The sequence below is a fragment of the Theropithecus gelada genome, chromosome 12 (assembly GCF_003255815.1).
Source record: "Theropithecus gelada isolate Dixy chromosome 12, Tgel_1.0, whole genome shotgun sequence".
NCBI classification, from domain to species: Eukaryota; Metazoa; Chordata; class Mammalia; order Primates; family Cercopithecidae; genus Theropithecus; species Theropithecus gelada.
The window spans coordinates 37690104-37706666 of record NC_037680.1 but is presented as its reverse complement, the minus strand read 5'-3'; the positions used below and the strand labels follow the sequence as shown (position 1 = coordinate 37706666).

The window sequence follows — 16563 nt, the reverse complement described above, 5'->3', positions numbered from 1 at the left end:
TTGAAAAAGGGAGAGAAGGTAACGTGATAGGAATTATTTTCACATTGTTATACAATTTAATTTTGTACATCTAACAGCAGATTGTAGATATTTCTCTAAGTTAGTTTTTGTGAAATTTTATTTTTCATAATAAATCCTCTACAGAGAACATGTTGTTTAAAGAGTTATATGCACTTAAAACTGAAAGATGGCCTCCAAAAATGTTCTATCAATTACTTTCCCACTACTGCTATATTTTCCTAAAAAATTCTTTTTTATTTAAAAAGAAAAAGAAATTTTCTACTTATTTTAACTTTTTTTTGACTACTTAAAAAGGCTAGAACTTTTCCATGTTTATATACCATTTGTCTTTTTTTTCAGTGAGTTTTCTCTTTTGCTCAACTTATTTAAAAAAAAAAATATTTTATAGGCCAAGGCTACAAATTGGGTACAGTGTATACTGCTCAAGGGATGGGTGCACCAAAATCTCACAAATCGGCATTAAAGAACTTACTCATGGAACCCAACACCACTTGTTCCTCAGTAACTTACAGAAATAAAAAACAAAAATAAAATAAATATTTTATAGGAATTCTCTGAGTATTATGCATTTTTGGGTACTAGCTCACTCTGTGTTATAGGTAAAAATATTTTCTCCCATTCTGACTCATAACAAACAATAAATGCTAGTTGTTATTTTATGAAGATAAACTTTAACGTCACGTTGTCAAATTTTTCAAAGCTCACATTAATATTCTTACTAGAATTATAGTAACTTTTGGGAAGCCTGACAGCAGCTTTACAATACTAAGTCTTCCCATTTGGAAACATGGTATGTCCCAATTTATTTACAAATGTTTTTCGTTTTCTTCACATAAGTCATACACACTTACACATTTACATTTCTTGTGATGGTTAATTCCTGAATATTTTATAATTTTAGATGCTACTGTAACTGATTTGCCTACTTTTCGACTGTTTTCAGTTTATATAACTGTGTTTACCAATTATATAATTCTTGATTAAAACAGTTCTAAGAGTTTTCTAAGTTTATTCTCTTAGATTTTTATGTTTGATTGCAAACACATTCTATCACATCCAAATAATAATAATCTTACCTCTTTTCCCCAATATTTATATCTGTTGTTTTTATCATATTGTACTACCAAATGAGATATCTGCATTTAGTATAGCTACTGTATTAAACCAAATGTAATTGTATATTTACATATTTCATATGTAAGCATATAAAAGAAATATTCAAACTTTCTTTCAGGTTACTAAGTAGGTCAATATTTCCACCTGAACAGTAAAGTGTCAGATCTCAGAATTTATAGCGCTACATGCTTGGGGAAAAAAAAGGTAAATTTTTGTTTCTATGCTATTCTTAAAATGTTCTTCGCAATTCATTTTTTCACCTGCACATTCATTTACAAGTATGTAATCAAACATTATCAAAATTTAAAAAAAAATAGCAGATGCATCTTGGCATGAATAAATTAGGAGACTTGGAAAAACAGAACTGTGGGTGTTGTGGTTCAGTAATTAGAAAAAATCAAATGACTAATAATAATCAAGCAGAATTTGTGTGGAATTCAGACTTGAAACTGAAAACTTGCGACATAAGAATTTAATTATTTTCTAACCTTCTTTTACTTTAGGACCTAACTGGCATCCAACAGTAATTACCTTAGCTTAAAACACCAACCAATTAAAAAGAATACTATGAAGAATTGGTAGCATGGGCCTTTCTTTTTATATTTTAAGTGTTACTAAAAAAACCCACCGTATTTCTTTCAATCACAGAGGGAATTACATTCCCAAATTTGGACTCTTTCATATCACAGCTTACACATTGTTTTCATTTTATAACCAAACCTTACAAGTTTTTGAGTACTACAGAGATTTTTTAAAACTGTAAAATAGGAAAAACTTCTGTAGATGGGCAGCAGTAACCATAAATAGGTTATTTCCTGGCAGTGGTACCAATACAAATTTACTTAAACGTGTAATGTTACAGAGAAATGAAAACCATTCCTACAGTCTGCTGAATAATTACTTAAGTCATAACTTTTTTACTTATAAAAGGTTAACTATTTAAAATATGGTAAGTGATTTATTTCTCTTTATCTAATCTCCACAGCATGAAAACATACACTAGAAAGATAAGAAATATTTTCCCTACGATCTAGCACTAATGGGGATTTCCAGTTGAAACACTATAATCAGGGCATACTTTTCAAAGCCAACCCTAATTCTGCTGGGATTTCATTTGCATGGGCCCATCAACTTTATTTTAAAGCTTAGTTCTCTCAAAAGTCTTCTTGTTACACTTGGTAAATTTTATACACTGTCTCTTGGATAAAATATATTTTTAAGATGTATTTATTTTTAAAAGGGAAATATTACGTTTTGGTGTAATAACTAACAACAATCTTAACTATGATCCTGAAATCTTGAGCTCTAGCCCTTACCATTAATTCCTAGTCCCACATTTCTAATTGCTTCCTTAAAAATAAACTCTTTACCTCCTTCCTCAATCCTTCTACTTGTACCTAAATTGAAAATGCTAGTGGTACTACCATACTACTGGTCACCTAGGCAGGAAACTTTGAATTCCTCTTTGATTCCTCCTCCTGCTTTTACTTCGTCTATCCAACCAGTACCATGCTTTATTTATTTGCCTATTGATACCTCCATTCCCACTGCTACCATGGTAATAATACAGGCTCTTCGTATCTTTTGTTTGGGTAGTAGCAAGCTCCTCTCAAACAGACTCTCCATTTCAAATCTTCTCTTACAGCATTCCTTCTATACTGTTGTGAAATTATGTTTCTAAAGTCAGGTTCTAAGCATATCATGCCTCTGATCAAAAATAACTCTCAGGCCAGGCACGGTGGCTCACTCCTGTAATCCCAGCACTTTGGGAGGCCAAGGCGGGTCGATAACCTGAGGTCAGGAGTTTGAGACCAGCCATGGACAACATGGTGAAACTCCATCTCTACTAAAAGATATAAAAATTAGCCAGGTGTTGCAGCGGGCACCTGTAATCCCAGCTACTTGGGAGGCTGAGGCAGAATAATCTCTTGAACCCAGGAGACAGATGTTGCAGTGAGCCGAGATCGCACCACTATACTCCAGTCTGGGTGACAGAGCAAGATTCCATCTCACAAAACAAACAAAACAAAAAACTCCTCAAAAAAACCTCTTATCCTGACATCCCAAGTGCTGTTATTTGACTTCAAAAACTTTTTAAAACTTAATTCCGCACTGTTCACCCTCAGGTACTATGCATACTAGCCAAGCATATTGTTTCCTAAACATGTCCTGTGTGTTGTTTTCTCCCCAACACCTCCCCACCCACCCTGCTCCACCCAAACCTCACATTCCTGGTAACCACAATTCTACTCTCTACTTCCATGAGTTCAACTTTTTTAGATTTCACATATAAGTGAGATGATGTGGTACTTGGCTTTCAATACCTGGCTTATTTCACTTAAAATAATGCCTTTCAGGTTTATCCATGTTGTCATAAATGACAGGATTTCCTTTTTTTTAATGGCTGAATAGTATTCCATTGTATGTATATCTATATACCACATCTTCTTTATTCCTCTGTTGATTGACACTTAGGTTGACTCCATATCTTGGGTACTATGAATAATGCTCCAATGAACATGGGAGTATATACATCTCTTCAACATACTGATTTCATTTCCTTTGGATGTGCAACCAGTGGTGGGATTGCGGGATCTGTTCTATGCCTTTTCTATCTCCTAGCCCTTGCCTGTGATGTTTATTTTGCCTAGGGTAACATTTCTTTGTATGTTCAAGCCTTATTTATGCTTTAAGGCCTAGTTCGATTGTTGTTTATCTGTAAGACAGCAACCTGAATGTTGGCCAGCCTCAAAGTCAGAGCCTCTGAACTCCTACAGGGCTTCCCATGGTCTTCTCTATGGTAGTATTTCCTAATGTCTAATTTCAAGAGTATACAAATCTCCTGGAGAACTTGTTAAAGTGTAGATTTTGAGCCAGTAGGTCTGAAAGTCTGCATTTCTAACAAGATCCTAGGTGATGCTGATATAGCTGGTCTGTGGACAATCTGAATATGAAGGTGTTATGGTACAGACTGATTTTTAACTAATGCGCTGATTATTTAGAAGCTTGTCTAACTGTTCCTGTTTTCCTATAAATAAAGCAAGGATTCTTTTTTTTACTATAACTTGTATAAGAGATGTTCAATAAATATTTGTTAATGTAACATTGCATAATGTATAAATGTGTATTTTCAGATTGCAGGTTTTCAACCCATTAATGAGTTGCAATCTATATGTATACATGTATGATATGCCTGGCACACTCGATTTTTAATAAATAATTATTAAATGAAAAATAGAAACATTCATAATATAAATTATACACAGCAAGTAGTAAGTGCTGTTAATCGTTATCTATATCCCCTTACTCCCTGTCCCCTTCAAGAAAAACATACCTTAAATAATGAAGAGATTTCAAATATGCAACTGTATTACATGGTCTTCAACAGGAGTTGAAAAACTATAGCCCATGGGACAAATCTGGCTAGCTGCTTGTTTTAATAGAACCCAAACACATTCATTCCTTTACATATTGTGTAAGGCTGCCTTTGCATTAGAAAGGCAAGGGTGAGTAGTTGCAGACCAGATGAACTGCTAAGCAAATATTTACTATTTTATTTACAAAAAAGGCTTCTCTATTTTTAATTACTTATACAATGCTTGGCATCTAATCATATGTATTCCAAAGATTATAAAGAACAAACGGTGGAAGTAACTTTTACCTTATTGTAATTCTTGGCTAATTCTAACATCTCTTTTACCACTGATTCATTGTGTTTACAGTGTTCACTGTAGTCCTGAAGTGTCAAACCTTCCATCCAACTCTTCTTATGCAAATTTAGCAACATCTAAAAAATAAAGAAAAAGTAATTATTTTTCTGCCTTGAGGATACCCCCTTCATTGTCTAGAGAAAAAAAAATTTTTTTTTGACTTAATGATTTAAATTTAACTTTATTAATGCAAATAAACTCCAATTAGAATGCTCCTGTATTTATATTAATATAACTTAAGGAGTACTCCAACACCAAGGCCTTTGCATTTGCTGTCCTTCTACCTAGAAGGCTATTCTCATCTTTGCATAACTTGCCTTCCTCTCTTCCTTATAGATAGATGTCTTCCCTAACAATACTATACCTAAAATAGTCGCACTACACTACCTTAAACAAAATCAAAATCTTTCTTCCCTTAACCTGCTGTATTACTTGTATAACGCTTACAAAGACCTGAAATTTTTGTTTACTTGTTTACTGCATTTCTCTCCCACTAAAGGGAAATCAAGAAGGCAGGGATTTTGCCCTATTCATTTCAAGACCACTAGGGTCTATATTCTAGAACAATATCTAATAACAGCTCAATAAACATCTGATGAATGAATGACATTCATATTAATATTACACAAAGTATCTCTAATTTTTCATATAGCCTAGCTTTTCAATGCCAAGATAACGAGATAAATGCCCTATTTACTGAGTGACCTTGTGTCAATCTTTCTGATCCTCAGTTTAGAGATCTATGAATTAAGGGCTTGTATTAGGTAATCTCAAAGTTTCCTTCACATTCTGGTATTCCATCTATAACTTCCTTATTGTCAGGATGAAAAGCCATGAAGCTGAGAATAAAAGATTTATCTAGGCTGGGCACAGTGGCTCATGCCTGTAATCCCAGCACTTTGGGAAGTCAAGGCGGGCGAATCAGTTGAGGTCAGCAATTCAAGACCAGCCTGGTTAAAATGGTGAAAGCCCCACACCGGGTCCTATTGTGGGGAGGGGGAAGAGGGGAAGGATAGCATTAGGAGATATACCTAATGTAAATGACGAGTTAATGGGTGCAGCACACCAACATGGCACATGTATACATATGTAACAAACCTGCACGTTGTGCACATGTACCCTAGAACTTAAAGTATAATTAAAAAAAAAAAAAAAAAAAAGGCGTTCTTTAACCACAAACAACAGCATGAGCCATCTGTGCCTTAAGGACATGCTCCTGCTGCAGATAACTAGCCAAGCCCATCCCTTTATTTTAGCCCATCCCTTCATTTCCTATAAGGGATACTTTTAGTTAATCGAACATCTGTAGAAACAATGCTAATGACTGGCTTGCTGTTAATAAATACGTGGGCAAATCTCTGTTCATGGCTCTCAGCTCTGAAGGCTGTGAGACCCCTGATCTCCCACTTCATACCTCTAAAACAAACAAACCAAAAAAAATGGTGAAAGCCTGTCGCTACTAAAAACACAAAAATTAGCTGGGTGTGGTGGCACACGCCTGTAATCTCAGCTACTTGGGAGGCTGAGGCAGAAGAATCACTTGGACCCGGGAGACGGAGGTTGCAGTGAGCTGAGATCACGCCACTACACTCCAGCCTGGGTGACAGAGTGAGTGAGACTCCAAAAAAAAAAAAAAAAAAAAAAAAAAAAAAAAAAAAAAAAAAAAAAACAAACAAACAAACTCATGTGCAATCACACCAGCAAATTAGGGTTGGACCCTATATTAGTGATCATGAAACTAAACACCTTAGTTCAATGTTTCTCAAATTGGACTTACAATTCTGAGTACTTATTCTTAGAAGTTTTTAAGTTTTCAAGTTTACATTTTAAGACAGTTTTTCTTAAAGTCCTACCCTACAAATTTCCTTCAATTAAGGACTATCATTAAATAAGTTTTCCCCTTTGGATGATTCACAAAACTGTGAAAAGTAAAAGAAAAAAAATGATGGCTATAAAATGATTGTTGTTTTGTCAATAGAACCGTTATACTTTAAATGAGATCCCTGACCCATGAGAATCTGAAGATGTACTTGGAGATATATGGGGGTTTAGTTTAGAAAAATTATCCTACTTGCTTAGAAATTTACAGCTATTTGTGGTACAAATTTTATCGTATATTGGAAAATAAGCTGCCTGTCAAAATCACCTATAAGGCTTTTCAAGATACAAAACTCCTCCATTCCCTTCCTTTGGTTCCAAAGGCACTAATTCTCCCATTTTCTTACTATGGCTCCAGGGGCAAAGAGAGTATGCCAAAAAAAATTAGGAAAACCCTCCACAGATGATTTCAGTTTCTTTGATTGCTTCCTAGCTTCTCCACTGATACCATTCTAGAAAATACATGTTTGAGAAATGTGGATGCTGCTACAACTACCTATGCTATATAGCCACCTATAATTAAGTGTTGAGACTTAAGATTTCCCTACCACTTCAAAAGCAAACAAAGACAGTTCCCAAGGAGCAGCAGGATATTCCTATCATACCTGGACAAGGATTCCCTTGAGACCCTCAAGTAAGGCTTGGGGTTAAATATACAAGTTGTCTGGATAAGAGTAAAGGCAGAGCTTTTGTTACCAAGAAGGCAGTTTAACAGCTAAACTGGGCTATTAAGAACATAAACATAACATTAAGTAATTTATGTAAGTGCTTATATATTTGCTGTTTATGCCAAGGAAAATGGCTAAGTTTATGAGATAATCCCCCAAAAAAGAGAAAGAAAAAATTGATGTAATTAGCTAGACATTTCCGAATAGATGGGTATCAGATAGCAGTCTGATAAAATATTTATATTCTGAATGAATTTTGTTTGTACCTGAGTGGTGCCATTTTTCACAGCCTGTACTCATTCCATGTAAAATTAAAAATAAGTGTTAAAAATATACTTAATCAACTAAATCTATCACAGCAGAAGTAAACTGTGGTACACAGGCAGGAATTAGAAGACAGCTTTATAGGATCCCCTCAGGCCAAGGGGGAAGTAGTCCCCCACTCCCCTCGCTCATTACATGCTCAAGCACTGGGCTCTTCAGATGAGTTTATAAGTGGATTTCACCTTTTAAAACTCTAGTTTATCAAACTTAAAAAAAACAAAATTAGAATTCTTATTTCAAAGAAAATCTTATATTGCATACCCTCCCCCCCCAGTGTATAGATTAGATTAAAAATGGACGTGATCTGGTTGAAAGAGGGGGTAAGCGTGGAGAGCCCAGCTCACTCCATCCGCCACTTGCCATGTACCAGAATCCCCATCTAAGACACCTTGGTGAGAAACAGTTTGGGCTAGATAGAATGATCTTATTTGCTACTGATTACTTATCACTTTCAGACTTGAGAGTGGTCTCACTAACCAAAACTTACTGGCTATCAATCAACAGTAAACTCAGTGTTCTTTTAAAAAATGCTTTTAACTTTCTCAGAGAGAAATACAAGAAACTAATTAGGTGGATGACTAATTGTAATAGTAAAGAGGGGGAAAGTGGTTCAGATTGTAATATCAAAAAACAACAGGCAGAGTTAAATACTTGGCATTAGTTGAGAGAAAAACTATACTAGAAATAATCCTAAAATAGCAGAAACAAATGAGAATGCTAATTCATCAAAATGTCAGGTAATGTTAAAAACTAATCAAACTTGAAAACTGGTATAAAATGGGATAAGAATCTAGTACAAATTATCTGAAAACCCTATAACTGTTTCTCTTTGACTCACTTTTAGTTTTCCTTAAAGTAAACATGGTATGTTTTCTAAAAGCACTAGGCTGGGTGCAATGGCTCATGCTAATGATCCCAGCACTTTAGAAGGCTGAGGTGAGAGGATCACTTGAGCACAGGAGTTCAAGACCAACCTGAGCAACAAAGCAAGAGTCCGTTTCTACCTCCCACCCACCACCCAAAAAACAGCCAGGTGTGGTGGTGCATACCGATAGTCCCAGCTACTCGTGAGGCTGTAGAGTGAGGATCCCTTGAACCTAAAAGTTTGAGGCTGCAGCGTGCCATGATCACACCATTGCACTGAAGTCTGGGAGACAGAACAAGACCCTCTCTCTTAAAATAAACAATCAAAAAGCATGACACAACTGCAATTTAAGTCATTCCTCTCAAATTTATAGAGCAATATATTTACTAATTTAATTACAAGAAGCCTTTTTCTTGAAGAGGATAAGTTAATCAGAAAATCACAGAACTAAAAGAAATATTTTTATGATTTATCATAAAACCAAAGTGGAGTGTTTGATTTATTTCCTACTTCCTCTCCCACTTCAGCACCTACCAATAAGGTAAAATGTGTTTTTAAATAGTCCAATAAAATATGCCTTTATTTTGTGCTGCAATTCATCAATAATGGAATAATATTTCGAAACACTGAAAGAGGTCAAAAATTCAAATTTAAATCACATTCCAGGTAATAGTTTAAATGGTTTGAAAAAGACTTTTTTCCTCCTATAAGATAAAAATTCAAACTTACCTTCTGTTCCAGTTCATTTTTCCGATAGTTAATAGTAATGGAGTAATAATGTCTGTTTAGTCCATGAATTAATGCCTATATAGATAAATGATTTTAAAAAGGACAAATTACTATTTTTCACCTAATAAAAATGTTTGAAACTGTTGATATTCTTACATAATACCTGTACCATCCTCTAATAAAGGCATTTTATTTTAAGTAAATTAAGACAAAATTAAAGTATTTTCCTTAGCTATAAGTTTAAACCTAAGGTTTAGAGGAATGGGTTACACATTCTTCAAAGCATGATATGGAGGAGCACAAATTAAGCAGTTTCAGTAGCCTTGCTCAGTCAGAGATAAGGTTTGATCTTATTGTAAGCTAAGTTTATAAATCATTCATAATTTATTAAATCTAACTTTATGATATCTAGGGGGCTCATGGGTATTTCAAATGAAAAGCCTAAAAAGCTACAATAACACAACTGTTTCTTTACCCACATTAATCTGGAGTTCCCCTTTTCCTCATTCAATTATGATTGATTCAGATAATTATGTTATGCATGTCTCCAAATTAACAATGTGGATTTTGGTCTTTACTGGGTCTGTCTAGCTAATGCTCTTATCCAGTGACATGCAGTCTCACTAACCAGAATTTTTTTCACCTCACTCTATTTCCAAGGTGAACAGTCCAATCATAATAAAATCTTAAGCTAACGGCATGGCTTTATTAAGAAACAATAATCCTGGATGTCCTGAAATCAAATCACAACTGCCCCCATATCTAAGTCTAACAACATCAAGTGTTCAAATGAGGTTCAACAGTATTGTGGTGGACCTAAAGGACCCTCTGGCAGCCTAGAAAAACATGAAAGTACAGAAATACACCTTTAGGGATATTTTTAACAAGTATAAAAACAAAAAGGACTTTGGAGTTAACCCTCAGGAATCTAAAGACAAAAGCTAACCAAAATAATCACCACTTCTCTAACTAATGGACTTTTACAATGTAGGTCTTAAGATGTCACCGAGGTAGAGGAAGAAGGGGTAAAAAAGAGAACATTTAATGAGCAGCTAGTATCTGCTTTACACATTAAATCTTCTAGTCTTCACAGTACTGTAAGGTAGGGCAATTCAATTTGTATTTTGACAGATGAAAATAAAATGCAGCATCAGGCTCAGTGGCTCAAGCCTGTAATCCCAGCACTGCATCACTTAAGCCCAAGAGTTTAAGACCAGCCTGGACAACATAGCAAGACCCCATCTCTATAAAAAACAAAAACAACAAAAAAGAAAGAAAATAAGACACAAATAGTAATTTGTCCAAGTTTATAGCTAGTGAAAGGCTAGATGGGGATCTGAACCTAGGTCATTCTTATTCCATAGCCTATGTTCTTTCTAACATACTATGCTACAATACATGTCAGGAAATTCTTGGATTAAGTCTGTGTACTTTAAGGATCAGGATGAAACAAAGCATTATGTTAATTTTTAAGCTTTGCTAGCAAAAATCACTCCAATGAGTATGAAAATATTTTAGATGAGTACTTTAACAATAGATTCTTATTTTACCAATGTCTGTTATAAAAGTGAGCTATGAAATTCCATAGGAAGCAGTGACTGATTGTAAAGTACCAAGGGTATATATTAAATCCTTATTCATTTCAATAATCATCGGGAGCAATGAATTAAATTTTAGTGCATAAAAATGCTATTCTGTACAGACCAAAAAGTAGAAGTGATCAGGGCTTCCTTTAATCTGTGCTATTTGTGTACATTAGGAGATGAATCATCCTGGTAGAGAATTAGAAAAAGGTGCTCAGTCCTCTAAGCAGACATAGTCTGGCTGCAGACAGTGGAGCTTGAGCTGGAAGCGCCCTCATCCAAGCATGTTTGCGCAATGCACTCACTAATTGCACAACCCTACATGGTGGTCATAAAGCTAGTAACTGCTATAGCCAATACATACAGAAGCCAGTTGATGGAACCACAGATACTAGGCCCTATATTTTTGAGACTATCAAAATCAGATAGTCTCATTTTGATAGTCATGGTTCATGATAGTGACTCATGGGTTCCTGATAGTGACCACCAGCATGTAAGCTGATGGTTGTTATCAGACTTTTATCCCTATTACTTGAAAATCAGTTTTTTAGATAAAAGCAATAAAACTAACACAGACAGCAAGAAAGATCAGCAGGTATAAAAATAACAAAACAATGGTAAGTTTAAATCAAATGATATCCTCAAGTAGTCTTTCAATTTCACTTACTCACCTGCTGTGGTGCCTCCAGTGCCTTCCTCCCAAATCATAAGTCAACCAGCCATGTCCTTTTTGGGTTCATGTAGAACTACACACGACCAACTGACTTATGATTTTACCTCTATGCACTCACTGCTGTGGAAAAGCAGGCGCATTATAAAACACACAGTTTACGAATTATATATAAGCTATTCATGGGTTCCTGATAAGTTTTTAAAGTTTTCATGCTCCTTAAAAAGGTGTGCTTGGATCTAAAGACAAATTTGTTTGCCTTTATTTTATATTGATAAACTGAAAATATGGTGGTAACTGATATCCTTTAAATCACGTTCTAAAATGAAGCTTTCTGAATATAAATAGAATAACTGAAAAGAAACAAAATGTGTTTTGTGGTTCCCTCTAGAGTGGAGAACTGAGTTGCAGAAGGCGAAAGAGGAAGGGAGAGTTTTTGCTAAATGACTTTGTACTGTAAATTTTTTTTAACTGTATATATATTATCTATGCCAAAATTAATTAATTAAATTTCCAACGATAATATAAAAGAATGAAGCAATCTGGTTATGAGTACTAGTTCCTGCATTACCTCACTGGGCAACCTGGGCAACTCACCTTTATGGGCCTCAGGTTTCCTCATGTACGAAATGATTACAATGGCTCCTTTCTAGTGCAATTGTTTTATAACTTATATGTTCAGTAATTACTGATACAATGTTTTCCAAATAGCTTAACTCTATTAAACAATGCAACTGTACTCAACACTATACTTAGAGGCTCTTAGCCTTAGCACATGCATCTATGCATCAGTATTTACTAAATTTCCATTAGACTGACTACCAATCTTCAAATTTACTGTGACACTTAAGAATCCAAAATGTCACTGAACAGTTTATAATGGAATAGTTTAAAAATTTAGTCACTAAAATAAATGCTTGTTAACTCTCAATTCTAAACATTTGACAGTAACAGACAAATGTTCCAAGTGCAAAATAATATACATTATCATATATTAATATAAAAGCCTAGAGTACAGGCATTATACTTTCTCCTCTCTATGAAGATTATTAGTGGCTTCTATTATATAAAACATGAAAGTGAAAATAACCTTTGTCTCTTAGCTTATTTCAACACTGTCAATTAGTACTTTAAAAATAACATTTTCTAAAAGCAATGTATGTTTCACTGAACAAAAATTTAAGAAACATGGGCAAGGAAAGACAAAAAAATCTCACAATTCTACCATCCAAAGGTAACCAATGCTAATATCCTGGTATAAAATATACAGGCACCATCTATAAAATACACGCTTGCAGAATGGAGAACTGATATATTCTGCTGTATAATCTTTTTCTTACTTAACATATTTGAACTTTTCCCAAATTATTAAATAGATGTCTACAATGAATCATAATTTTTCTCTACTACTTTAAGTATAATAGTAAAAAAAAAATCTGTTAGAAAATCATTAGTGACCACCAGCATGTGAGCTGATGGTTGTTATCAGACTTTTATCCCTACTACTTGAAAGCTGGTTTAAGAGCAAGGCCCCTCTTAACACCAGCTAATTTCCCCTTCAAAATAAAAGGCATGGCATTTCTGAAAGGCTTCTGATCCCAGAGTTAAATATTCTGCTAACATAAAGTAAAATTCATTACAGATATTACCATTCCCTTCAGGCTCTTCTGGGTTGTTTTCTAGCTTGTCTTAGAAAAATAAGAAAGTACATTAAGGTATGGCTTTGTTCTGTGACTTGTTGGCTTGGTCCCATTTGTGTGTTTTAGTATTGAAATTGTCTTAAAACTGTAGAGCACCCAGATAGATGTCATTCTGATGGGCGCTATATAAACTGTGAAATAAATATATTTAGAAGTTCTAATTGGAAGGCAAAACAAACTAAAATGAAAGGAAAAATAATGATGCTGTAGTTGTTATATACACATGTTGTTTAACACAGGTTTGGAACCTGCTTTATAAGGTGCACTTTAAATTACAGGCTGTAAAGTAAGATTAAAAAATACAAACTGGACTGGTATTAAAAAAACACATTATTAATATTGATTACAGTCAATTTTTAAGGTTAAAAAGCAGCGCTTTAATTTTAAAAAAGAAATCTGCAACAGGTGGTAAGTGAGTTGCAATTAGTAAAAACTTCTGGCAGAAACATACCATGTAGTAATCACAATGATCTTGGCTTGTGAGATGCTACTTAACCTTTTGCAAAAAATAATGAAGCAGTATGATGCTACTGGAGTTTATAAAAAAAGGTCATTATCACAGGCTAAACAGGCCCAATAATATACTCTCTTGGAACATGCAAGTACGGGCTTGTCTGTACCCAGTCAAAACCACTGGTAGCTTATTTCATACTCATTATACTTTGCAGTTTTCCTTGACTTGCAATTTTTTTTTTTTTTTTTTTCAAATCACACCTCAATCCTTTAAAACAAAACACTTCACTTTGATGAAGATTTCGGAAGAGTGACTGCCGCAAAATTAAGCATTTAAAAGTATAAAGTTATCAAAGTGTAACTAAGGCTTAACCATGGTTAACTGTCAAAGCCATAACTCCCCAAAGACAACCTCATGACAGAGCAAGGTTTCAGAAGGGAGCAGCAATAACTACTAAAATGTCTTTGTTTTATGTATTCTACTTAACCAAACGTGGTATTTCTGCCCATTTAATTAATCTTTAGAGAAGTAATTAACTAGATAGCCACAGACTGTGGTGCATTTAAAAACACATTTAAAATAATTTTTGCAGACAATACAGATTTGTATAAAAACAACATGGCATGTGAATGATACAAAGAAAACAATCACTCAAGAGGATATTAAGTGTCTGAATATCGGTAACTGCAATTAATGGTAACTGATTATCACAATAAAAAACAAGATATAAACTCTCATCACAAGTAACACATGGAGGTCTTTTATAGGGTTTATTTTAAAGGTGGGTTTTTTAAAAAAGAAAATTTTAAGTATATTTAAGAATTATTTCTAGGGATATCTTAAAATATACAGCAATTTCTCCATTGTTTTCTGCTATGAAAAATACCTACTAATCAAGCAATGATAATAGTTATGTCCTTCACCTGAAACTCCTATTGGTCCTTCTCTATAATGTTAACCATGCAAAGCCAGAATGCTTTCAAGATAAAGGATCTACTATGCTCCCAAAAAGGGTGTCTTCAAATATGATAGGAAAATTTAAAGACCCCATTAAAAATTGACTCACACATGAGCAAATCTAACTTTTACAGTATTTCTACAATTCTCTTTTAAAACAAAAGAAAAATTAATGTGCAAGCAAATTAAAATACTAAGAATTAGAACTTAAAAAGACTACTTATAGCAGGCTTTTAAAATGTAAAACAGAGTTTTAACACATTATCAAATATAGGCAATACCTGGATAGATGGCTTGTTTAAGTGACCCAGATTTGAAGTTGTTTGTCTTGGTTCATGTCCTAAGACCATCATATTAGCATTGATCAATCTGAAGGCATCAATAACAACCTGTAAAAACAAGGTGTCAAGTCAATTCTTTTTTTAAAAGCAAGTGATAATGCCAAGCAACAGTGGACAAGGCATGATCAACGTGCATCTGTTTCTGGACTATATCCAGAAAATCATTTAATTATAATATTAATAAAAAAGAACCTCCTGCTGACTGTGCCATCAGCACACCACCCTCTATCTTGTAATGTAAGGTGACACCAATTATTGCAATTTTCATGAAACAGTAAAGAAAAAAATTAACTTTGCATCTTTATTATTGAAATATGTCATTACTAAACTTACACCAAACAGCCTTCACTGGTGTGCATATGTTTGTCACCTAAATTTTACCTAATCAAAATGAATGACAGAGAAACTAAAACTGAAAGTGAGCACAAGTTAAGGGACCACATCTAAAGCCCAGCCCTGTCACATCAATTACACCACCACAGTACTTGAAATGACAACAAAATTACAGCCAGCAAGGCACTTGCCCACGTATTCTCTTCTAGTCAGATACCTTTTACTTCTTGTGACTATGAAAGACTTTATACCTTGTCTGATGGCCTTAAATGTCCAAGCCACTGTCAAGTATAGAAGGCACAATATAAGAAAACCAAGGTCATCCATGCTTTAAGCCAAGAACATGGTATGGAATGATAAGGTTCTAAATTCATGGTAAAGAAATTACAATAGGTATATTCTTTTTGTGTGTACAGAAATACTTCAAATTCTTCTATGATACAATAACATCTGTTAGCTCTTACATATAAAGAGATTGACAAGAATCACATACTTGCTAAAGCTTTTCAACACTGTAAAGTTTTACATAAAGTCATGTGACTTTAAGACAGATTGCCACTTTAAGGGAATTTAACTCAATAGATTTATCACATAAAACAATCAAAGCAAGATAGTATAGTAGCAGAGTATTTCTATATTTTGCCTTTAAAAGTGCTGAACAATCAATGTTTTAAAAGCTGTGTCAACTAGATTTGTTCTTATGTGTACAATTATTACTTGAGGATATTAAGAGATTAAAAATACTTAAGCCAACCAAATCTAATCAAGTCTGAAAATTCTGTTTGTAATAAGTATTACTGCATGCTGTATGCTAAAGAACAAGATTTAAAGAAAGAAATCACCCTTTGTAAAAGATTGCTATGATGGGTCCAAAGACAATAACAAAAAATACAAACCTAGACTAAAACATGATGGCAAGTGAATCAATCCAAGTTTCTGTCTACTCATTTGGCCTACAATATCAACTCTGAATTTTACTTTTATTTTGAACAGTTAACATTTTCCCAAAGATTCATTCCTCTTGCATCAAAATAAAGCCAAGTATCCCAAGAACATGAATGATTTAATGGTTTGTGAAAACTTTTTTCTTTTTATACAATAACCTCAATCCACACTTAACTTTCAGGTTTATATATAAATAAATACGGCCTACATTGCTTATACTTAAATTTTTTTTCTAAACATATTCTCTTTTTTTAAAAAAGCAATAAAAA

General features: G+C 34.0%; 1 protein-coding gene across 1 annotated transcript in view; it reads right to left on the bottom strand.

The window, feature by feature from the left end:
* The window catches only part of PSMD14 (proteasome 26S subunit, non-ATPase 14), a 111089-nt gene that overhangs the window by 11839 nt on the left and 82687 nt on the right, over window positions 1-16563 (bottom strand). The window contains exons 8-10 of the mRNA XM_025404321.1: window positions 14957-15064; window positions 9312-9386; window positions 4799-4924 (exon numbers count right to left, since the gene is read on the bottom strand). Of these exons, the coding sequence (XP_025260106.1) occupies window positions 4799-4924; window positions 9312-9386; window positions 14957-15064 (309 nt within the window). The remainder of the gene's footprint in view (window positions 1-4798; window positions 4925-9311; window positions 9387-14956; window positions 15065-16563) is intronic.